We start from the raw sequence: 23,031 nt of genomic DNA on the forward strand, positions 1-23,031 counted from the left end.
GCCGAGGGGACTGAACTACATCGTTTATTGGGGGGCGGCAGCAGCGGGGGGGCCGTTAGCACCGCAGGTGCTTGAGCAGCCACAGCGCCATGTTCATGAAGCCGTCGGCTTCGGCCTCGACGCCAGCCAGCGCATGGTTGTTCCCCGGGTACCAGAGCAGCCTGGAGGGGAGAGAGGGGTTAGCGCCGTGCCTGCACCCCCTGACCCGGGCACCCAGCACCCCACTCACCGTGTGGGGACCCCCCGGGCCTTGAGGGCACGATAATACTCCAGCCCCTGCTTGGGGGGCACGCGCCGGTCGTCCTCCCCCAGCAGCAGCAGCACGGGCGCGCGGACCTGCGGGAGCGGCACAGCCTCAGCGCCAGCACTGCTGGCGGAGACAGGGACGAGGACAGGGACGTACCCGGTCGACGTAGCACATAGGCGACTTGCGCAGCATCTCCGTCCACTGGGCCGGGTCCGGCAGGGCGCCAGGCGTGTAAGGCAGCCCCGTCTCCGTCAGGCACCTGTGGGCGAGAGGGACAGGGGCACGTGCAGGGCCGGTGCGGTGGGGGGACGGGGGCAGCAGTACTTACCAGTCGGGGATGTCGGTGGTGGCCACCATGGAGGCGATGTTCACCACAGGGTTGCGGACCACGCAGGCGCGGTAGGTGTCGGGGAACTGGCCGAGGAGGTGGCACGCCAGGAAACCCCCGTGCGAGCCGCCCACCAGTGCCACCCGTCCGGCGTCCAGTGACTCCTCTTGCAGCACCCGCTCCACGCAGAGCTGCCACCGTGGGGGACACCCGCTTGAGGCAGACAGCCCCGCTTTCCCTCATCGGGGCAATCGCGGGAGCACGGGGTGCCCCAGGACCGCGTGCCGGGACCATACCTGCACGTCACGCACGTCCTGCGTGCCCACGTTGCCTGGCAGGGAGGCCACGCTATCCTGGCCGAAGCCCAGCGAGCCGCGGTAATTCACTGCGGGGGGAGGCAGCGTCAGAGCCCCTCCTCTCCCCGCCCCGGCCCACCATGGGCGCTTTGCCACCCGGCAGTGCCCGGGCCCCCCCCAGCATCACTCACCCAGCAGCACGGCGAAGCCCATGCGGCAGAGCGCCGCCGGGTACAGCATCCACCCGGCCGTGAAGACAGAGTGGGGACCTCCTGCGAAAGGCAAAGGCAAAAGGGGGGTGATGCTACCCGACCGGGGTGGGGACACGTGGAGGGGGGCAAGCTCTTACCATGGGGCATCACGACCAAGGGGGGCTTCTGGGCGGCGGGGCCCTCGCTTGGGCGCAGGAGGATGGCATCGAAGTCCAGGCCCCCTGTGGAGGTGGGGTGTGTGTGGGGGGGTCAGAGCTCAGCAGAGGTGGCAGAGGCTGGCCCGGCCCCCCCGGGCACTCACCGTACTGAGGGTGCTCCTGTTCCGGCGGGGGCTGCAGGGTGCGGATGCCCCAGCTGATGCCAGGCACCGGGGGGGCATCCTGCAGGCAGACCCACCGCGCCTGCGCCTCCCGGCCGGCGTCGGGCAGCATGGCCACTTTCTGAGCGAGGAGAAGGGTCGGTGCCAGCGCCGAGGGGCTGGTGGGTGCTGGGGAGGGGGGGGGCGTTACCTTACCAGTGTCGGGGGGCAGCTAGGGCTGGAGAACCTGGCCACCAAGAGGTCCCGGTCAATGGTGAGGACAGACCAGCTTCCCTGGGGGGCATCTGGGGAGGAGGGGGGGGGTCAGACCTGCAGGCGTGACCCTCTCCCCAGTCCTGGCACTGGCATGGCCCCACCGGCCTGGCACTCACCGGCCGTCAGCGAGGTTGTGGTGCTCGTCACCGTGTCCACCACGAACACGTCCTAGGGGCACGAGGGCAGAGTCCAGCGGAGCCTTCACCCGGCCCGGCCCTCCGCGTGCCCCCCCCCCGCCGTCCCAGCACGGCAGCCCTCACCTGCTGGCTGCGCTGGGCCGTATCCAGCACTAGCCTGCGGCTGTCGGCCGCCCAGCACAGCCCCGGCAGAGTGCCGCAGTAGATGCCCGGGAAGGCGCCTGCAATGAAAGCGATGGTTCTCAGCACCCCCTCCTGCCCCCCACTGCCGCCCCCAGGGCTGTACTCACCCCATGCCTGCCGTGGCACGGCCTCCAGCACTGTGCTGGTGTGCTTGGTGTACCAGTCGTACTGCGGGAGACATGGCACGGGGTGAGTTTTGCAGGGTCTCAGCCCGCCCGCCCCCGCTGCAGCCCGGGGAGAGGGCACCACTGCCCTCCTGCCACCCCCTGCCCCGGCACGGGCACCCCGCCACCTCCCCAGTGTCCCCCCCCGCCCCCGGTGCCGCTCACCATGAGGAGGCGGCTGCACTGCTGGTGGGGGCCCAGGGCGTCGTTCTCCAGGTAGACGATGCGGCAGCGGTCAGGGCTGAGCCGGGGGGACCACACGGACCTGGTGTCCTCGGAGAGCAGCTCTGCATGGGCACGAGGGGACGGTGAGGGGCTGCGGGGAGCCAGGGCACCGGCAGGGTTGGGGCGCGCGCTGCTCACCGCATCTCCCACCCGTCAGGTCCACGTAGAAGAGTGCTGACCTGCCGGCAGAGAGGGGTGTCACCATGGGGCCGGGGGGCCTGGCTGTGGGGTGGGGTGCCCCACGGGGACTCACCGGCGGTTGGTGCAGTACCGCAGCCCCAGGCGGAAGGGCTCGTGCCACCAGCCCACAAACACCACACCGGTGTCGCCGGGGGACCAGAAAGCCTGCGGGGAGAGGGGGGGGCAGGCGGCTCAGCCCACCACTGCCCCCCAAAACCTCTCTTCTCCAGTTCCCTGGAGCTCCCCATCCTGACCTGGCCGGGAGAGAGGTGCTCCGGGACGCCCTCCAGCACCGAGACGCTGCTGCCCTCGATGTCCAGGGCGCAGAGGACGGGCACGCTGCGGGTGCTCAGCGCCTCCCCCCAGTCCTCATGGTACACGAACTGCTCGCCCTGTGGCACAGCCCCGTCAGCCCCACGGCCGCCCCGCCGGCCACTGCCAGCCCCAGGACGGGGGGACCCCACCTTAAGGGGTGCATCCTCCTTCTTGGGGTGCCCCGAGTCCTCGTCGGAGGCACCCAGCTCGGGAGCTTTGCTCTGGAAGAACGACTCAGCCTTGGGACGCTTCTTCTCCGCCACGTAGAGCAGGTGGGTCTCCGAGTGCGACCAGGCCAGGCAGCCAAACTGGTCTGCAGGGGTGGGTCAGGCACCTGCCACCCCGTCCCCCCAGGACCCCACATCCCCCAGCGTCCCCCGGCAATCCCCCGGCCCCTCACCATCATCGTAGACGCTGCCGTGCTTGTCCAGCGCTGTCAGGTCGATGCTCTTCACCTTGCGGTTCTGATCCCAGACCTGGGGGCAGAGATGCCGGGGCGGCCCCGAGCCCCAGCGTGGATCCAGCCCCGAGCCCCAGCGTGGATCCAGCCCCCCGCCCCGGCCCCCTCCTCACCTCCAGGAACTGCTTCTCCTTCTCCTTCTCCTTGCCGGGGACCTTGCGCAGGACAGCCTTCAGCGCCCCGCTGGGGGACTCCCGGCTCAGCAGCCTGCGGGTGGGCGGGCGCCCGTCAGCCCCCCCGCCATCGGCACCCCGAGGGGACGCCGGCACGGGGGACGGGATGGGACTCACTCGTCCTTGATCTCGGAGCAGGTGCCGGCAGGTCCCGAGTAGACGACGGAGACCCCATCATGGAAGATCAGGTACTGGCGGCAGAACTTGACGTTCTCGGCCCGCGCCAGGTCCCGCTGCGACCACTCTGCGAGGAGCGGGGTGAGGACAACTGCCGCATCCCCGCCGGGCAGGCGGAGACCCCCCGGACACCCCTGGGCTTCCCAGGGGGCCACCCCATCCCCGTACCAGTGTAGAGGCTGCAGTACTTGCCCCCGTACTGGGTGGTAATGTCGGGGCCGAGGCAGGCGGCGCTGAGCCCCGGGTGCCGGCTCAGCTCCCGGTACAGCTCCACCATCTCCTCCGTGCTCGACAGCACCTGTGGAACACGCCGGGGGGGGGGCTGGAGGGCGTGGGGCCATGCCGGGGTGCGGGGCAGGGGGGGCAAGAACCGGGGAGCGGTGGGGCACAGGGGGCAGTTACTGGTGCACCAGGGTACATGGGCGGGGGGGGGTTAGGAGGGTACTGGGGGCATTACTGGGGTGCTGGGGGCAGTACCTGGGGATGCAGTGCTGGGGCAGTTTTGGGGGTATATGGTGGGATTAGGAGAGTACTGGGGGGCAGTTACTGTAGTAAATGGGGGAGTACGAGGGCAGTTACTGGGGTACTGGGGGCAGTACTGGGGGTGCAGAGCCAGGGCAGTTACCGGGGTACCAGTGGGTACGAGGGTACCGGGGGACAGTTACTGGGGTACAGAGGGGAGATGGTGAGTACTGGGGGCACTGCCTGGGGCTGCAGTGCTGGGGCAGTTACTGGGGTACGGGGCGGGGGGTATGAGGGCAATTACTGGGATACCGGGAGCAGTACCGGGGGTGCAGAGCCGAGGCACTTACTGGGGCACCAGTGGGCAGTTACTGGGGTACGCAGGGGAACCAGGAGGGTACGGGGGGCAGGTACCGGGGTACGGGGCAGTGCACAGCTGGGGCAGTTGGGGCACACGGAGGGACTAGGAAGGTGCCGGGGGCATTTACCGGGGTACCGGGGGGGGGGGGGGGGGGCAGAGCCGGGGCAGTCGCCGCAGCACCGGGGGCTGGCGGGTGCGGGGGTCGCCGGGCGGGGCGGGGGCAGTGCCCGGGACGGGGCTCCCGGGGGTTGCGATGACGGGGCACGGGGGCAGCGGGGCCGCGCGGGGGCGGGCTCCCGGGGCGGGGCGGGCACCCGGGGCAGTGACGTCACGGCAACCCCCCCCCCCCCCCTCCTCCTCCTCCTCCTCCCCCCGCAGCCCCTCACCGGCGGCTCCATGTCGTGGCGTCGGGGCGGGGGCGGTGCCAGCGCTGGCACTTCCGGGAAGGAGGGGCGGGGCCGACGGCGTGCCGCACCTCCCATTGGCTGTGGCGCTCGGGCCACCGCCCGCGTTGCGGCGCCCCCTGGTGGGCGCGGGAGGCGCAGCTGCCGGAGACCTCGAGGTTCGGGTCCGCGCTTCGCCCCGGCCGGCCCCCCCCCCCCCCCCCCCGCGCTCCCCCGGCGGCCGCTCCGGCCCGGAGACACCGGTTCATCCGCGGGCGGCCGTTTGAAGCCGTAGCCAGGGGCCAGGGCCCGGTCCCGCAGCATGTGGGCCGCCCTGGAGTGGTTTCCCGCGGCAGGTGGCTGCAGCGCAGGAGCTCCGTGGGCACGCTGGGGGGGATCGGGCCCTTGGAGCCCGCTGGGACCCCCCCACCCCAGCCCAGCAGCCCCGGGCGTGGGCCGCTGAGCCCACCGGCGCTTGGTGCCGACCAGGCCCACGGGGCTCCCAGCCCGGCCGCCCCCACCGTGCCGGGGGTCCAGGCCCCCCCCCCTCCCGCCCCCCCCTTGCCGCAAGCAGGCAGGAATCGGGGCCAGTCTGTGGTTTGTGTCAAGTCCTTTTTATTCTGTTCCCACAGAAACACCTGGTGAGGGGGCAGCTTCTGGGAGGGAGTCACGACACAGCGGCGGGGGCGGTACGGCACGGTACGGCACGGTACGGCACGGTACGGGGTCACTACGGGTGGCACAGAGCACAGCAGACACGCACACCGTCACAATGTTCAGAGGGAGCGCACCCGGCATCGCGCCTACCGCCGCAAACGGTGCCCGGGGCTCGGCCACCCTCGGCGCCTCGTCTTTACAGCCCCCTCCGTCCCCCCCCCGCCCCGGCCGGCAGACCGCCACGATTTTGGGCTGGAGGCCAGGCCCGGCCCGGCGGGGTGGGCTACGGGCCTCCGGTCCCGGCGGGCAGAGAGGCGAGGTGGCGGATGCGCTCGGGCGGCGAGACGGGCCCCGGCGGGGGTCTCGGTCCCGCGTGCGATTGACACACTGTACAAGTATTTACAGCGCGAGGAGCGGCGGGGGCCGGGGGCCCGGAGGAGGCACCCTCAGGCTACGCACTTGTCATCGGCGGGGAGAGGCGGCGGGTGTGCGCGGGGACGGGGGTCTCCTCCGTGGGGCTGCCGCACGGGAACGCCGCGCTCCCCCCCCCGCCCCGAGCCGCCGGCCTCTCCCCCGGCCTTGGGCACAGGCAAAGCCCCCTGCGAGGGACCTGCCACGGAGCGTGGGCTTCCCACGGCGACCGGGTCCTCGATAACAAGTGCATAAATCTGCTAAGAGCTTTCAGTACAGTGATGGACTGATGGAAAAGAAAAAAAAAGAAAAGTCCAGGCAAAGAACAGCAAGCACCGAAAGGCGGGTGGAACCGTGCAGAGAAGTAGCAAGCCATGCTCTACGACGGGACAGACGGTCACGGGCGCTAGGGCTGCCCTTTGGCAAAGTGGCCCTCCGTGGGTCGAACATGCCACGAATTCATACGCACGGGTGGTCGATAAAGAGTAGTTATCGGGTCGCTCGGCGGCACGCTTTGCGATGAAACCCTTAGGCGCGACATTGAACTGATTAGCTATTCACAGGTCTTGTTCTGGAGTCGTGTTATTTCGTTGCATAGAACATCAGGCGGGTGAGCGGGCGGCTGCCACCCGCCGCGGGGGGCACCGGGGGGGGGTGCCGCCGGCGCGGGGAGGCGGTGGGGCGCGGGTGGCACGCGGCTGTATGCTGGCGAGCCCCCTCCTCGGGCTGCCTCCCCCCCTCCCGGGGAACCCCCTCCTGGCGGGGCGAGCGGGCTTTGGCCGCCGGCCGCTGCGCCGGCCGTCCCCGTGTCCCCGCGAAATGGCTTGAGAAGGACTTGGATTGCACAGTAAGAGGAAGGATACTGCCGGAGGCAAAGCTCTCCTGATCTTGTTCCACGGGATTTGTGCTCTTTTGTAGCCTCCTGCACTCTATTGCTTCTACAGACGACAGCCCGTGTGCTAACTCATCGCACAAAGCAAAGAGGGAAGAGGATTTGGTATAAAGTTTAGAAAAAAAACCAAACCCCAAACCAAAATAAAGTGAACCCAAAGAAACCGAGAAAAAAGGACCCCCCCCGACGACGCCCACTGCCCCCCCCCCAGTGCGGATGAGGTATACACAGAAATCAAAGTGGGATGATTAAGGCTGTTCTCGAAAGAAAAGGGGTGCCCGGCGGCGGGCGCGCTGGCTGCGTGGCGAGGGCGAGCGCGGCCCTTTCAATGCTTCCAATGGCTTTGGGGCGACGCCGCGCGCCAGGACGCGCGCCCAGCCGGCGGCCGCGTCGGCAAAGGCCGGCCGCACCGCCTGTCAGAGTCCTATGGCCTCGTATTTCGGTAGTGAAACAGTGTTAGGTCCTAGCTGACGCGCTCCGGGGGCTCCCTGGCGGGGCCGGGAGCGGGCTGCAGTGCGGGGGGCGCGGGGACGGCCCCGGCGGGGCGGACGGGGTCGGGAAGGAGGAGCGGCGCCCGCGGCACCCAGCCCTCGGCTCGCGGAGGGGGAAAAACCTATGAAGAGGCCAGAGCTGGGGTTCGGAGGGAGCAACTCTGCGTATAATCTTGAGAAAGGGCCGCGGCCCACCTACGGGGCCTGACCCGACGGTCCGGATCAGGCCCGTCCCCTCGGGGCGGCTGCCAGGGCTCGCCGTGTGCCGCGCCGGAGCCGCTCGCCAGGCGTGGGGGGGGCGTCCGCCCCGGGGTGTCCGCCGGGCCCCCGCTCGGCCGCCGTTTGGTCCAGCATCCAGGGATCGCCCTGCTTTCAAAAGCTTGCGAGAGACAGAGAGAGACGCGTTAGCGCGAGCGGCGATGTCCCCGCGGAGGGGACCCCGCCGAGCGGCAGTGCCGGCCTGAGCGAACGGGCAGCGGCGAGCCAAGAGGCGCTGCCGGCAGAGCAGCTGCTGCCGCCCCCGCGCTGGACGGACTCCCGGAGCAGAGCTCAGGCCGCCCAAACCTTCCCCGCAAACCCAGGGTCTGCACCAGCATCCGCAGGGCATCGGCCCACGCGGCGCTGCCGAGATCGGGGAACGAGGCCAAGCCCCCACACCTTGGCTCGGGGCCGGCGCTTGGGGACGAAGACGGGGACGAGTGGCCCGGCGGGAAGGGGACGGGACTGCACTGTGTCCTTCTCACCCTGGGGGGAAGGAGCGTGGCAGGGCAGGGCTCAGCGGGTGCCGGCGGGGGGACACCGGTGCCACGGGAGCTCCGGGGATGCCATGATGGAGGGGACGGGTATGTGGCTGTGCCCCGGATACTCACCGTTATACTCAGAGTCCGGCGCCGCGTGCTGAATTCACTGGCTTCTTCATAGGTTTTTCCACTGCAACGACTCAATCTCCACTCGTTTCCCAAACTCCTGCGGCGGGAGGGAGCGGGAGGGCGTCAGGCACCGCCGGGGCAGGGAGAGCCCGCGGCGCAGCACCCGGAGCCGGCTGCACTCACCTTGTGCCGTTCTCTCACCAGAACGAAGTGAACTTCTTGCCGAAAGCCGACACCGCTGCGGGGAAGCCGGGAGAGGCGTCAGCACGGTGCAGCTGCCCTGGCCCCCCGCCTCCCCGGGCCCCAAACGGTGGGATCACCGCATCCCGCCGGCCGCACCCCGCCACCCCCACGGCACCCGACCCCGTCTCGGTGCAGAAGAGCATCACCACCCCGTCCCCCTCCCTGGGAGCAGCCCTCACCTTCAGTCAGTTTGCCAGCTTGTTCCGCTGCCCCCCCCGGCAGGATTTTGGAGAAAACGCTCTCTCCTTCCCCCCCAGGCTGCCCCGTGGCCGTGCCGGCGGGACCACGCGGCCCGGCTGCCCTTGGACCGGCCTTGCTGTCTGCTGGGGGACAAACGAAGCCACCGTTAGCAGGGGACGGGCCCGGCCGGGGGAGCTTGGCCGAGCCCCCAGGGTGTCAGGCAGCAGGCGAGGGGTGGGACGGCACCGTGCCGCTGGGCCCACTGACCTGCTGCTCCCAGGGGCTGCGCTGCGGGCACTCTCCCTGGCTGCTGTGGCACTTTCGCTGCAGGTTTGGACACGTCCGTCTGCTCCGCTTTCGGCTGGAACGGGGAAAACAGCGCTCTCAGGGCTCGCCCTCCTGGCAGAGCATCCTCTGGGGGTGGCCCAGGCCAGGAAGCGACACCGAAATCCCCAAACACTGCTCCACAGCCCCACAATGGGCAGCAAGGAATCCAGGGCACAGGGATGTCCTCTCCTGGGTCTCCTTGAGGGGATGGCTACTCCCATGGCACCCAACGGCAGCCGTAGTAGGCGCATGGGTGGGATACAGCTTGGCCCGTGGCTCCCATCCCCAACCCTTCCCCTGCCAGCCCCCGGCCGCGGCCAGACAGGCTGGTCCCCGGCAGAGCCGTGGAGTCGGGAGGCAGCCAAGCCAGCTGAGCCCGTACTTACCGCCGGCGCTGGGTGCCCACCCGGCTGCGCGTGGAGCGTGGCTGGCGCCTTCCCCGCCGCCTGGGCCGGCCCCGGCTGCTGCTGCGGTGGCCGGGATGACGGGGGTCCCTGCGTCCTGCCCCTGGCCTCGGGCTGCGCCGAGCCCGCCGGCTGGGCAGCCTGCCGCGCCGCCGGCTGCTGCCGCGCCGCCTGCTGCCCTGCCTGCTGCTGCCTCGCCGCTGGCTGCTGCGGATGCGCGAGGGGCTCTGGCTTCGGTACTGGGGTGGCCAACCCGTGCGGCTGGGGAGGCTTCTGCGCCTTGGGGGTCTCAGCGCCGTGGTGGTGAGCGGCAGGGCGGGACGGCGGGGCGTACTCGGCGGAGCCGGGGCCGTAGGGCGCAGGCGTGCGGGGCTCAGGCTGCTGCACCTTCTTGGGGGCGGCCGACGGCCCGTGGCCACGGGGCTCGTGGCGGCCGGGCTCTCGTGGGTGCTGCTTGGCCGAGCGGCGGGGGGGCTCGTCGCTGGTGTGCCGGGAGGTGCCGGCGTGGCGCCCGTAGTCCCCGTGGTGCCGGTGCTCGCGGTGCTGGGGGTAGTCGTCGTGCTGCCACGGGTCCTCGTCGGGGGGCTCATCGTAGTCGTGGTAGGTGTGCTTAACCGGGGGTCTCTTCTGCGAGGAAGAGTGGCCACCGTAGTGCCTGACCCTCTCCGCCCGTGCCTCCCTGGGCTTATCAAACCAGTCTGTCTCCTCCTGACCCAAATGATAGGCTTCGGAAACCAAAAACAAACCACAGTCAATCTCTCGCTCGAGGCCGCCCGGGTGGAAGCCATGCAATGAGGTGGGAGAGGCAAGCAGCGGGCACGCGCGTTGGGGACAGCCCGTGCCGGCGGGGACGGGACGCGGCGCGGCACGGCGCGGCGGGGCACCGCGTGGGACCGGCTAACACCGAACAACCGGGGCGGGGGGAGGAAGGCACGTGTCAAGCAAACTGAGGCGGTGAGAGTGTCTCTGCGTACGAGCGGACGGGCATGCCCCGGGGAAGCGCCATGCTCTGGGGTGGTCACCACGGGGAGCCGTTACCTTCGCTGTCCGAGACAACGCAATGGGCATCGTCCATGCCGTAGCCCTCCTCGTGCTTGTACGAGTGACTCCTTGGCACGTCTTTGATGTGCTTTTGCACATCAGGCAACGAGTGGCTGGAGCAGAACTGGGAGCAGGGGTCCCCCGCCGACTGGGGGCCGGGCCCCCCCGTGACGCGTGACCCCCCCACTGCCTTCCCCAGGGGGCTGACGGGGCTCTCCTCCTCTGAGGGCTGCGTGCGGATGGGCGCCCGCCCACGGCTCTGGCTCATGCTGAGGGATGACGGCTTGGAGCTGCCTTTCTGGGAGCGCTCCGCACCCTCCCGCTCGTAGGACTTGCTCCGTCCACCCGCCTCCCGGCCGGAGGACTTTTCCACCCCGTAGCCGGAGGAGCGGGTTCTGCTGCCGGCAGAGTAGACCCGCTCCTCTTCGTCCACCAGATCCCGGCTGGAGACGCCGTAGTACTTCTGCTGCTCATAGACGTTCTTCTTCAGGCCGTAGGTGATCTCCTCCTGCAGCTTCTTGGCCCTCGAGGCCACGTTGCTGCTGCCGACCGAGGTCGTCGCTGCGTAGGAGGCCAGGTCCGACTCCACGTCTTTGGCTTCTTCGATGGGGGAGAACTTAGAGATCTTCTGCTCCATGCCCTGCTTCCTGTGCTTGCTGCGCTTCGAGGAGACGACGGCGGGCGCCAGGTTCTTGGACGAATGCTTCGGTAGTGCCGCGCCAGAGCCGTGCTTGTCCACCCGCGAGGAGTGCCGGTACTCGCCGTCCCCGTAGTAGTAGGACGAGCTGGTGGAGCTCCCCAGCGCCCTGCCATTGCTCTCTGCGCCCCGGTGGTAGCTGTTCTTCCCTCGATGGTCAGGGCCGTGGTGGTCGTAGACGTCCTCCTCGGACTCCTCCTCAGCTTTGGTGTAGCAGCAGGGCCGGCTGGAGCCCTCGGCGTCTCCCAGCTCGCTCTTCTCTCTGCTGTGGCGGGTGTCGGCGCCCGTGCCCGCCGGCTCTGCTTTCTGCCCCTCCACCGCAGGGCTCTCCTTGGTGAGCTCGCTGATGTCCTCGATCATCACATAGTTACGGGGGATGTTCTGCTCCAGGCTGGTGTAGAGGGACTCGGAAGAGAAGCTGGCCGAGGGGCCCTGCGCCGCGCTGGCTCTCTCGGCCGGCCGGGCCTCGGGTGCCTTGTACTGCTCGTAGCTGCCGCTCGCCGGCGTGGTGCTGAAGGCGACGTCGGGAATGGCAGAGGAGCTGGTGGCCGCGCCAATGACCTCGTAGTTGGTGGGGATCTTCTGCTCCAGGTCAGCCAGCGAGGTCTGCCGCGGCTTCTGGTGCCCACCGGCTATGTCCGCCGGGCTCTGGAAGAGGGCGGGCTGTGCCACCGGCACAGCGGCCGCCCCAGCAAAGGCGCTCGGAGCTTGGTAGGGGTTTTGGGGCCGGAAGGCCGGCTGGCCTGGGGTGCCCAGCTCCGGGTATGCGGCACCAGGGGCCGGGAAGGCGCCGGGCGAGGCGAAGGCAGGCAGCGGGGCTGCGGGCAAGCCGTCCTGCGAGGTGCTGGCTGCGGGGTACTGGGGGGGCTGCAGGCGCGCTGGCGGGAAGGCGGTGGGGCCCTGCGGGGCGGGGTACGGGTAGGTGCCGTAGGAGGCGGTGGCGGCGGCGGCGGCGAAGTCGGGGTACTGCCCCGCGGGCGCGGGGCGCAGGCTGGCACCGTCGTAGGCGGCAAGGTGCAGGCTGTGCAGCTCGCTGTCGGACAGGTAGTCGCGGCGGTCCCCGGCGCAGCGCAGGTAGGGGTGGTCCCGCCCGCCCCCTCGCTCCTTCAGCAGTGACTCCTTGCGCTGGGTGATGCCCAGCTCCAGGTACTTCAGCTTGGCATCGATCTCCTTCTCCTCCTCGTCCAGCTCCGCTTGCTTCTTCCGCAGCTTGGTGGCCTCGTGCTCCACCAGCCGCAGGTCGCGGTCCAGCTCCTTCAGCAGGCTGGCCTTGGTGACCGGCGCGGTGGCCTTGGGGGCCAGGCCGCTCAGGTAGAGCTGGGGGGTGGCCGGGCTGGCCAGGGGGACGTGGGGCTCCTCGGGCGGCGGGCTGGGCAGCGTCCGCTTCACCTTGCGCGCCAGCGGGCTCGACTGCAGCCCCCCGACCTGCAAAAGCCAAGGGACACCTGGTCAGGCGTGCGAGTGGGTGTTCCACCCCCCGCGTCCCCCCACGCCGAGCATCGCGGAGCTCCTCCCGAGCCCCGGGGTTGCGGCGAGGTGGCCTGCCGTGCACGTGTACCCCCACACACCGAGGAAGCAGCTTTTATGTAAAAGCGCAATAAATAGGATGGAAGTAACAGGCAGGGAGCTTTCCGTGAGTAATTACCGGGGGTGGCAGCCGGCCAAGCGCCGGGCCGGCCGCGTGTGTGCCGCCGCCTGCCGCAAAAACTGCTTTCTGTCCTCGGGCGCTTGGCAGCGGGGCTCGGGGGAGCGGCTGGGGGCTGCTGCCGCCCTGGGAATTGCCCCGGGGCTCTTTGCTGGGCACTTGGCAGCCTCGGTCCGTGGGGGCAAAAGCGGGAGCGAGAGCCACCGCAACCCAAAACGGATCTGCGCGTGGTGGCTGCTCCATGCAGGAGAGGAGGGGGACGCGGCTGGGGCGGGGGACAGGGGACAGCCCTGATCCTGCCACCCAGCAGCAGCTCCTGCCCGCTGACGGGCTCGCGCAGCCGGTGGAGCTCCATGGCCTCCCTCGGGCTGCCGGCTCCGGCGCACGCATCCGTGCCCACCAGCTGCCGTCAGCTGGCGCGGGAAGCCGGCCTTTTAAAATATTAATTGCCGCAGCGCTAATGAAACCGAAATGTCCCGCCGCGGCTCCCGGGGCTGTTCCCCGAGGGAAAGGCTGTTCCCCGCGCTGACGTACCTGGGTGCCGGGGAGCAGCGGGTGCTGGTAGAGGGAGAACCTGTCCTTGCCGGCCTCCTCGGCGGTGGGGCTGATGGGCTTGGGGTCGGAGAGGGAGCGCTGCATGGTCTTGATGGGCCGCGGCAGCGTCTGCTGGCGCTGGGCCGAGTCGGCGAAGTGCTTCTGTGGGGGGACGTGAGCCTTGTTCAGCCGCTCGCTGGTGGCGAAGGAGGACTCGAGGAGGCGGTGGGGGGACAGGGGGGAGACGGGCGAGTAGAGGACCTGGGGAGAGCGGGGCGGCTGGCGGGTCACCAGCTGGGAGAGGGACTCGGCTGGCAGATGGGACTGGTAGCCGATTTCCAGGGGATCTGGCTTTTTCTTCTCGAACTTGCCCAGGGTCTGCTGCCGGACAGCGTGGGGGTCCAGGGGGCCCGTGCTCACCATCTGGATGTTGGTGGAGTAGGGCGGGATGGTGGTGGGCACTGTCAGCTGGGGGACCACAACGCCGGGCTGGGGGGCCGGCTCCGGCTCCGGCTCCGTCTGGCAGGCCAGGCTCTCGCCCCGCTGCGTCTTCTCCGGGGCCGAGATGTACTTCACGATCTCCACCCGGGGATCGTGGGTGGTGATGTGGATGGAGGGGGAGACGCGGATGAGCTGGTCAGGCTCCGTCTGCACCGAGCAGTCGCTGATGGTCTGGATGCCCACGCTGGCCGTGCCGCGGGCCGTCCCCTCCGGCTTGCCCTCGGCGCCGGCCTCGGCGTGCCGCGAGGGCCGGGAGCGCCGGCGGCGCACGGGCTGCTCCCACTCCCCGCTGTCCTCCTCGTCCGTCTGCACGCTGCAGTCGGCGCTGCGCCGCGCCCGCCGCCGCCGCGAAAGCAGGTACCGCTCCTCGCCGTCCTCCTCGTCCGTCTGCACGCTGCTGTCCGCCGTCTTCCTCGCCGCGAAGGCCTCCCGCGCCGCCTCCTTCTCGTAGGCGTCCCGCAGCCGCGGCATCGAGTTCCTCTTCTTGATGCCCCGGCCGGGCTCCCAGGGCTCCTCGGCTTGCAGCGACATGTCCGAGGCCGAGCTGCTGAGCGGCCGCTGCGGTGCGGGGTAGCGGGGGCCGGCGGGCCCCTCCGGCGGCGCCTGGCTCGGCGGGGGCCACGCCTGCCCGTTGTGCGGCAGGCCCCGCGGTGCCTCGGCGGGCCCCTCGGGCGGGCGGGCGGCGGGCTCGGCGAAGGCGCTCTTCTGCCGCTTCTGCTCCTCCAGCTGCTGCTGCAGCTGGTGCTGGAGCTGGTGGATGTGCTCGAGCTGGAGGCGCTGCTGGGCGAGCTGCTCCCGCTGCAGCGCCAGCTGCGCGTGCCGCTCCTCCTGCTGCTGCTGCAGCACCTGCTGCTTGATGCACTGCAGCTCCTGCAGCTCCCGCTGCACCAGCAGCTGCTCCTTCTCCCGGTGCCGCTGCAGCTCCGCGCGCTCCCGCTCCAGCTCCTCCTGCAGCCGCAGCTGCCGCAGCTTCTCCAGCTCCACGCGCTCCCGCTCCAGCTGCAGCACGTGCTCCTGCTGCTTGCGCTGCCGTTCCTCCTCCCGCTCCCGCTCCTCCCGCTGAGCCCCGTCCACCGGCGGCTTGGCCGCCGCGGCCGCCTGCCCGCCGTCCTTGCCGGCCACCGGGGCCGCCGGCCCCTCGGCACGGGGAGCAGCCCCCGCCGGCTCCGCTCTCTGCGCGCCGGCCGCGGGGGCGGCGGGGGCCTTGGGAGCTGGGCCGGCACCCGCCGCCGGCGGTGCCGTGCTGACGGGCTTGCCCAGGTAGACGGGCGTCTCCATCAGCGAGGCGGCCGGGGCCGGCCGGCTGGGGGCCGGGTAGCGGTAGAGGCCCTGTGCCGCCAGCGGGACACGCGGGGTGACGACCGGCAGCCTGGCCAGGCTGGCCAGCGGGACCGCCGCCACGCCGCCCGGGCCGTAGGGTCTGTACAGCCCGCGAAACATGGGCCGCAGCACCGAGGCGGGCTGGGTGGTGATGGGCAGCGTGGAGGCAATGGGCGTGTTGATGGTGGAGTAGATCATGCCGTCGGCGGCCCGCACGGTGGCGGTGGAAGGGAACATCTGCCGGACGGCGCCCAGGCGGACGCCGGGGATGTTGTACTGCGCCAGGCTGCCGAAGCCCTGCCGCCCCTCGGGGAAGGTGGGGTTGTACATCCCCCCGGGTTTGGGGGGCGCGGGACCCTGCTGCTGAGCAGCTAGCCCCCCCGTGCCCCCCGGCCCGGCACCGGGACCGTAGGGCAGCAGGTCGGGGCCGTTGGCGTGCCGGCCCCCGTACTGGTCCATGGAGTTGAGGGCGGCGCACATGCGGCTGATCTCGCGTGCCGTGGTGGCGCTGTAGTGGGCCAGGCTGGACTCCTGGAAGCCGGCCAGGTCCCCCCGGGGCGAGAAGCGGTAGTCGGAGTAGATGTTGGAGGCTGAGCTGTACCTCCGCATGGGGAGCGGGTGGCCCAGCAGCTCTGCCGGCTGGCGGAGGTCGGAGAAGGAGCCGTACTGTAGCCCCTGGCCCAGGTAACCCCCCTCGGCGAAGCCCACGCTGTAGGAGTGCTTCATGGTGCTGAGGTCCACGGCGGCATCGCCCGCCGGGGAGGGGAAGGGCTGGTCCCCCTTCGTGGGGTAGTAGTTCATCCCAATTTCAGAGAGGTTTGTGTCCGACATGGAGGAGTAGAGGCGGCCGAAGGTGCCGGCGGGGTAAAACTTCTGCTCCTCGTAGAGCACGGGCGCCGGGGCAGGCTGCTCCCGGTAGGGGAAGGTCTCCGGCAGCTCCGGCTCTCTGCTGCCGTAGAGGGGCCCGCTGGCTTTCCGGCTGGGTGCCACTACCTCCCCGGCTTTCTTCTCCGGCATCTTGGAGGTGGGGTTGAAAGCGCCGGTGCAGCTGCCGCCAAAGGGGAACTTGTAGACCACGTCACAGCAGGCCACCTGGCTCTCCGGCTTCACGCCCGTGAGGTCCAGCACGTTGGCCGCCGGCTCCTCCTTCAGCACTTTGGTCACCGGGCTGGCTGCTGCCTCCTCCATCTGCACCATCATCACCTGGGACTTCTTGCTGCCCAGGGCAAGGAGAGGGCTCTGGCTTTTCAGCTCCACTGGCACTGCCCGGTACAGCTCTGAGCCTGGCTCCGGTGGGAAGGGCTGCGGGAGGCCACCGACGCTCTGCGCCCCGCCAGTCTGCGTGATGAGCACGTCCTTCTTCACCATCTGGCCCGGCACGCCGTACCTTGCAAACTTAGTCTGAGGGGCGGCGGCGGGCTCGGGCTTGCCGCCGGCTGCCCCGCTGGCTCTGACAGCGGCCGTCTGGACGCCCTGCTCCACCTGCTTCACCTGCGCCAAGCACACCGGGCTACCGGTCCCCTGCCCAAAGTCCACCCGGCTCTGGAAAGGGTCTCCGTAGACCACGGGCTGCTTGGGCTGCGAGAGGAGCATGGGGGAGGCGATGGCCAGGCCGGCGGTGCTGGCTGCCGCGATGATGGCATGGGGCTGCTCCTGGGCGTTGAGGTTGATGATCAAGGGCTGGATGGCCGTGGACTGCCGGCTTGGGATGTGGTCCAAGGTCAGGCAGTACTTCCTGGCCTCGGTGGCCAAGGAGGTGAGGTCCATGCCTTGGTCTGTTATGATGATGGGGGCGGACTTCAGCGCAGTCCGTAAGTCCACGGCGTTAGTGCTCGGTGCCTTGGGCCCTGGCTCGACCCGGGACGTGCCAGGGACGGAGGAGATGCGGCAGAGGGATATGTTTTCCGCAGGGAGCGCTCCCCAACCGTACAGCCCCGCGACGCCGTCGGCGGCTGAAGTCACAGCGGGTGCCTTCTGGGCGTGCTCCTTCGCCGGCTGTGCCCTGACATAGGCACCCGGCGGCTGCTCTGGCTCCGGCGCCTGGCTGTAGCCGTGTGCTGGCAGCTGCCGGCTCGGCCTGGTGGGGGACGAGGTGGGGGACGTCAAGGAGCCGGAGCTGGCTGGCTTGGTTTGGCTGGCCGCGTCAGCCGCCAGCGTGATCAGCATAAAGGGGGCATCCTGGGAGGAGGGCTGCCGGGCCAGGCGCGGCGAGCCCGCCCGGTGCGGCGTCTGCGTCCCCTGTGCCACCATGGGGGAAGAGGCGGCAGGGCCGGCAGCGGCGGCAGCGGGACTCTCGTAGGGGAGGAGGGGGCTCTGCGTCTGCGTGGAAAACTCTGCTGTGGCCTTTGCGGCGCGGGTGGGACTCTGCGTGGGGGAGGTGGGCGAGAGCGGAGGGCTGGAGCTCTTGAAGAAGGGGTACGTCTTGGGTGGCGGGGGCTTGCTGTCGCTCGCAGCCGGGAGCTTCTCCCTGGCCGTCTGCACGCTGATCTCCACCGCCGCCTTGCTTCTGCCAGCGTCCTCTGTCTGCGAGCCGTAGCTGACGGTGCTTTTCACCGGACTGTAGCTTCTGCCGGCTACGGACGGGGCCTCCGGAGCTGGGGAGCTGTAGCTCCGCGGCGCGCTCCCGGGGCCGCCCGCAGCTGCGGTCACCGTGCTGGCACTTTTGCTGTAGGCGTAAGGAGTGGCGGCGGCCTTGGACACCGGGCTGGGCGCTGCCGGGGCGCTCTGGAGCTTGGCTAGGTCTTGCCCCTCTTTCGCGAAATGCTGGGTGACCCGGACGTCGGGAATGGCCTTGCCCGTGCTGCTGTCAGAGGCAGCAAAGGAGACGGGAGCGGAGAGCTGCGTGGGGCTGGTGCCAGGGGTGAGCGGACCGCCGTTCTGCTTCATCAGGTCGGCGTAGGCGCTCTCAGCATTGAGGAAGCGCTTCTCCTGGTACACCTCCTCCTGCCCCTTCGCCTTCTCTCCCTGCTCGAGGGCCAGGTCGAAGGAGGAGGACTGGTGCATCCTGGAGATGCTCTGTGAGGTCTGCAGTATCTCCTCGTACACCGCTCCTGCCTTCGGCAGGGTGCTTGGGTAGCCGGGCTGGGAGGGGCGCGCAGGACCGCCGTCGTACCGGTACTCCTCAGCATACTGGTACTCAAAGCCGTTCTGACCCTCGGTGCCGCGGTAGCTGACCTGCTGGTAGGTGCCGCTGTAGGAAACGGCCGGCTGGGCCTGCTGGACCTGCTGCTTCTGCATCATCTCCGCCTTCCTCATCATCTCCTCGTAGGCTTCCTCAGCGCTCTTGAGGGGCTTGCTGGCGGGCTGGCTGGGGCCACTCTCCCCCTTCTCCGTCGGGGAGTACAGGGACATGAAGGTGGGCAGGTTGTACTCACTGCCTGACTTGTACAGCTTGGAGGTCACGGCGTCAAAGCTCTCAGCCTCCGAGTCGATGGAGGGCGAGTACTCAGAGCAGGAGGAGCGGTGCAGCTCCTCCATCTCCGCCGCCTGCCGCAGCTCCTCCGTGGGGGAGGCGTCCTCGATGGGAGAGAGGTTGCTGGGGGGGGTTTTGGAGCGTTCCCTCCTCCGCTGGGCCCTCAGCTCCTCCTTGTCGCGCTTGGTCTTGCGTGCCGTGCTCCGGATGCGCTGCTGCTCCACCTCCCGCATCTTCTCCTGCTCCCGCAGCAGCTCCTCTTCCTCCCGCAGCTCCTCCTCCTCGGATGAGTCCTCGATGGTGGGCAGCAAGGGGCCGTGCGAGCGGTGGCGAGCCTTCCTCTGCTGCTTCACCTCCTCCAGCCGCTGCCGGCGGCTGGGGCTGCTGTCGCTGTCCTCCTCCAGGGAGGAGATGGAGGTGGGCGAGGTGCCTGAGGTGTAGCTGGGCGTTGTGGCCGGCAGGGTGGAGGAGTACTCGCCCCGGGAGCGCTCCTCGGGGGAGCCCGTCAGGCTCTCCATCTCCAGCTCGGGCTCCCGGTCCAGGCTGGCGTCCGCCTCCTGGCCCATCTCCATCTCCCGGCCGTAGCCGGTCGTGCTGTTCAGCTCGATGGTCTTGAAGCGCCGCAGCCCGCCCTGGGCCGTGCTCAAGTCGTCACCCTCCCCAGTGTCCAGGTCCTTCCTCTCCTCCTTGTACAGGCTGCCAGGACCGTGCGGCTGGCGCCGCTTGGCTGACGCTGGCTCTTTGCCCTTCTCCACCTCGGCCTTCTGCCCGGCTTTGGGGACCCCGTACTTGGGGCGACTGTAGCCTTCCTCGTCCTCCTCTTCCTCCTCCTCCAGGTTGTCCTCCTCCGCGCTCATCTCCAGGATCTGCCTCCGCATGAACTCCTCGTCGCTCGCCTCCGCCTCTCGGCCCTTGGGGCGGGGGGGCACCGGGGAGAAGCCCCCCTCGCTGCTATCCTCCACATAGTCGTGCCGCAGCTTGCTGCCAAACTCATCCGAGGACTCCGCGCTCTCCCGCCGCTCCCGCTGGTTCTCCCACTCCAGCGAGTCCTCATCCTCCTCCAGGATGTCCTCCAGCTCCTCGTCCGAGTCGAAGGCTTCGGGGGTGATGGAGAGGTACCGTGGCCGCTGCCGCTGCCGCTGCTCCTCCCGCGGCTCTGGGCAGCCTTTGCCGCGCTCGGCGGGCTCCGGCGGGGCGCCCCGGCCTTCCAGGAGGGGCCGCATGCTGCTCTCCAGCTTGGTGAGCTCTGAGGGGCTGGGGGGGCTCTGCCCGGCCAGCCCAGTGCCACTCAGCTTCTCCTCCTCTTGCTGCACCAGGCCGGTGATCTCGCTCTGCGAGCTGGAGATGCCGTCGGAGGAGTAGCCGGTGTCGCTCAGGCTCTGGGGGCTGCGGGACAGGTCCGGGGGGTAAGGCTTGCTCCCATCCTGCGGGCGAGCGAGAGCACAGCGTCAGACCGGGGCGGCTCCACAGCTGCTTCCCCCCAGATCCTCCCCCGGGGAGCACGCAGAAGATCTGGGCAGCGTTGAGAGCCAGCCCAGCAGGAAGATTGGGGGCTGCCCTGTGTGTCCCCCCTCAATGGCTCGTCAGCAATTTGTCTGCGCGCTAATGAAAGCACGTGATGGAGTGTGCTGCAAGGGGATGGCACAGCAAACGTCCCTGGGGGCAAAGGCATCACGGGACTCATCAATATGTTTAAAAAACTGGGCCCCGTCAGTGTTATCTCCCCGATAACTAACATGAGAAGGCTGTCTAATGGCGATATCGATTTTTCTACTCCCCACCACTCAGAGAGCCAGTGGTGGCAGAGCCCCAGCCATAAACCTCGGGGTACCAACGGCCACACGCCCGTCCCTGGGGAAGGGATGCAAGGGCAGAGCTGCCTGCCGCTGTCCCCAGGCAGGCAGCTGCCTGCACGGGGAGAAGCCCAAGCACTGGTGATGGGGGTGTGGGGTCTGGGGAGGAGGCAGCCCTAGTGCCCCTGGTGCGGTGGCACCGACGGGACAGGAGCTTTGCCGGCGGCAGCCGTGGGGGATGGCCGCCTTTTAATGAACTTTAATTTCCCTGACTGACAGCCCTGCAAAGCAGCCTTTAGAAGCAGGGCGGCCCCCAGGATCCTCGTTAGATGCCAGCAGAAATAAACAGGCCTTTTTAACTGACATTACCATTAGGCAGCATGGGGGCAAGCCTCTGAGCCGCAGGGAAAGCGCCGTCACTCCTGGCCCCACTGCTACCGGCAGGGCCCGTCACCCCCACGGAGGCACCATTGACCTTACTTGATTTCGGAAGCTAGCAGACAGGGATGCGAGGTGCCTCTTCCCCGGGGCAGCCATCCCCTCCCAGCTGGTGGGGGACCTCCCGCCACGTCCCCTCCCCGTGGGGAGCTGTGCTGGCTGCTGCTGGGATGGTTGCTCACGGGGGAAAACCATCCCAAAGCAGCCAAATGTTTCCCCAGATTGTACTGAATTTTAAAAAAGGTGGGATGAGGAACTTGAAAAATGCCTGCTGCTGCAACATGAAATGTGAAACGAGTTTTCCATTTAACAACAAAGTCAACTGCCCTTATATTGTTTTAAAACAAATCCAAAGGCCAAAGCCAACCTGAACTATTGTGTTATGCCCAAATTGATGTAATCATAACAAAGAGAAGGCAAATACCAGCGTGCTGCTACAGAGCCTGTGAATTTCCTAAGCAGTTTGGAAGTGCCGAGACAGCAGTGTTTTGAGCTCATTGCTTCCCAAAAGGCCATTTCCCAAGGCAAATGGCCTCGAGGACACCGTTTCTGCTCTGACTTGGAATAAACCCCCGTTACTGAGCACAGCCACCGGTGAAGGCATGGCTCAGCGCCACGCCAGCCCTGGGCTGGATACGGTCCCCAGGGATGCTCGGAGCTGGACGCACCCTGAGAGCTCACCTCCTGCTCCTTCGCCCGCGGTGCCTCGGAGGGTGCCCGGCTCTCCTTGCTCTCCACCTCTGGTTTGGGGGTCACGCTCTTCCCCTTCGGCGCGGTGCTCTCAGGAGCTCTGGAAGGCTCTGGGGCAGCTTTGGGCAGCAGCTTTTCCTCTGTCGGCACCGGGGGCTTCTTCTCTGCTGGGGCAGGGCTCGGGGTCCTGCTCTGCTCGGCAGCCTGGAGGCTCTTCGCGGGTGAGGGCTGCCGCTCGGGGGGTGCCGCCGGCTCGGCAGGCACCGGTGCAGGCGGTCTCTGCTGCTGGCCAGCGGCTGGCGGCTGGTGCCGTGGGGAGCCGGTGGGCGGTTGCTTTGGGGCAGGCAGCGGCATCGGGGCAGGGTCGCCGAGGCTGCCTTCAAGCAGCCGCTGAGTTTGGCAGTTCAAGCACAGCCATTCGTTCTTCTGCAAAAGAGAGAAAAGTTCTGTTCAAACTCTGGGAGCTTCGTCCCAGCAGGGACGTCACCGCGAAGTTCAGCTGATGGCACACATGGTGACGGTGCAAAGGACTCAGCCCACCCAAACCAAAAAACCGGCTTCGGAGAGGCCAGGCAGTGAGCAGGCAAGCACTGAAACATCAGCGCAGGCTGCGGAGGGGCTCACGTGGCGTTGAGCCGTACCATACAAACCATCTAGAAGAAGAGACCAACCATCCAGCTTAAACCTACCCCTACCCTTATCCAGACCTTGGGGGTTCAGCCAGAAGGACCACGGCTACAACACAGGGATTTCAAACTCTTCCCCACGACACCTCAGCATCACTGGCTCTTTTCATCTCCAGTCTTGCTGGTATTTCGGTTTTAAATGAAATTAAACAGTGAATGCAGATTGCTCTTGTAGCATAACACTTCTCAGGCTCCATACAGTTTCCTTCTCACACTGATTTGTTTTGCTCGATACAATAAAGGTTTAATAGCATAATCATAATACTTAAGGATCTTTTTTTCTAGGTTATCAGAAAATACTGGGTACACAAGTACGCAAAAATTTCCCAAAGATATTACCCAAAGTACATGCTGTGCGGGAAAAGAACAAGACAATCTCATCTACTGAAATTCTCAGCAAGAGCCGTCATTTTACGGCCTGGAAAAAGCAGCTTGCAAACGGGGCTGTGAGTGGCAGAGAGCCCGCGGGGCTACGGCAGGGGCTCTGCATTAAGAGACCAGAAGCACTTTCCCCCCCTGGGTCGTCCAAGGGCTATTTTTACTCACCCAGGAATGTCCAGGAATAGGGGCCTGACATTTCCTTCCCTTTTGATGTTTCATTATCTTAAATCTTTTCGGTTTTGCTGCTAACAGCCTGATATGCTCCAGGTCCTTTTGCCAGACTCCTCTTTTGCTGATCCATTGCTCTCAAAGCTCGGGGTGGCCAACCTCGGGGGGGCGGCTGGCCCCAGAGGACCTGTCACGCTGTTAGAGAAGTAGTCTTGGTCTTCAGCTGGACCAGCCTGGGACCGGGGCTGCAAGCCAGCTGCATCTCCTGGGGCCACAGAGGCCATGGTCTCCATGTAGAAGATGAGGTTCATCAAAATGGCCTCAAGGAAATGACCTGAGGTTGTGCCAGGGGAGGTTTAGATTGGATATTAAGA

The 23,031-nt window shown here is 68.1% G+C and overlaps 2 protein-coding genes across 4 annotated transcripts in view; both read right to left on the reverse strand.

Annotated features, from left to right (window-relative positions):
* Positions 1-8: 8 nt before the first annotated feature.
* On the reverse strand, positions 9-5,216 carry LOC115353782 (acylamino-acid-releasing enzyme-like). Its single transcript, XM_030043694.2, has 22 exons — positions 4,881-5,216; positions 3,840-3,969; positions 3,612-3,738; positions 3,435-3,528; positions 3,262-3,337; positions 3,011-3,174; positions 2,801-2,938; positions 2,620-2,711; positions 2,505-2,545; positions 2,307-2,428; positions 2,085-2,145; positions 1,918-2,015; positions 1,774-1,825; positions 1,598-1,686; positions 1,385-1,523; positions 1,221-1,304; positions 1,063-1,143; positions 872-960; positions 576-766; positions 404-506; positions 230-336; positions 9-161 (listed from the first exon to the last, which is right to left on the reverse strand). Exons 1-22 carry the CDS (start codon positions 5,199-5,201, stop codon positions 56-58), a joined length of 2,505 nt encoding a protein of 834 aa, XP_029899554.1. The 5' UTR covers positions 5,202-5,216; the 3' UTR covers positions 9-55.
* Positions 5,217-5,470: 254 nt separating this feature from the next.
* The window catches only part of BSN (bassoon presynaptic cytomatrix protein), a 97,353-nt gene continuing 79,792 nt past the window's right edge, over positions 5,471-23,031 (reverse strand). For 2 of the 3 annotated variants that reach the window (XM_030043693.1, XM_030043691.1), the window contains 9 exons: positions 21,414-21,848; positions 13,269-19,925; positions 10,390-12,514; positions 9,334-10,076; positions 8,888-8,981; positions 8,620-8,763; positions 8,381-8,435; positions 8,198-8,294; positions 5,471-7,707 (listed from right to left, as the gene is read on the reverse strand). In XM_030043693.1, coding sequence (XP_029899553.1) covers positions 8,395-8,435; positions 8,620-8,763; positions 8,888-8,981; positions 9,334-10,076; positions 10,390-12,514; positions 13,269-19,925; positions 21,414-21,848 — 10,239 coding nt within the window. In that variant the 3' untranslated portion in view covers positions 5,471-7,707; positions 8,198-8,294; positions 8,381-8,394. The remainder of the gene's footprint in view (positions 7,708-8,197; positions 8,295-8,380; positions 8,436-8,619; positions 8,764-8,887; positions 8,982-9,333; positions 10,077-10,389; positions 12,515-13,268; positions 19,926-21,413; positions 21,849-23,031) is intronic. The other variant, XM_030043692.1, reaches the window with a different exon arrangement.

The sequence above is a fragment of the Aquila chrysaetos genome, chromosome 20 (genome assembly GCF_900496995.4).
Source record: "Aquila chrysaetos chrysaetos chromosome 20, bAquChr1.4, whole genome shotgun sequence".
Lineage (NCBI taxonomy): Eukaryota > Metazoa > Chordata > Aves > Accipitriformes > Accipitridae > Aquila > Aquila chrysaetos.

What these genes read in the sequence shown, in the direction of transcription:
- LOC115353782 (XM_030043694.2), bottom strand. Translation starts at nt 5,201, where the DNA reads ATGCTGCGGGACCGGGCCCTGGCCCCTGGCTACGGCTTCAAACGGCCG. An exon ending in CGGTACTGCACCAACCGCCG is followed by an intron (nt 2,546 to 2,619) that starts GTGAGTCCCCGT and finishes CTCTGCCGGCAG; the next exon opens with GTCAGCACTCTTCTACGTGG. An exon ending in CACAACCTCGCTGACGGCCG is followed by an intron (nt 1,687 to 1,773) that starts GTGAGTGCCAGG and finishes CCTCCTCCCCAG; the next exon opens with ATGCCCCCCAGGGAAGCTGG.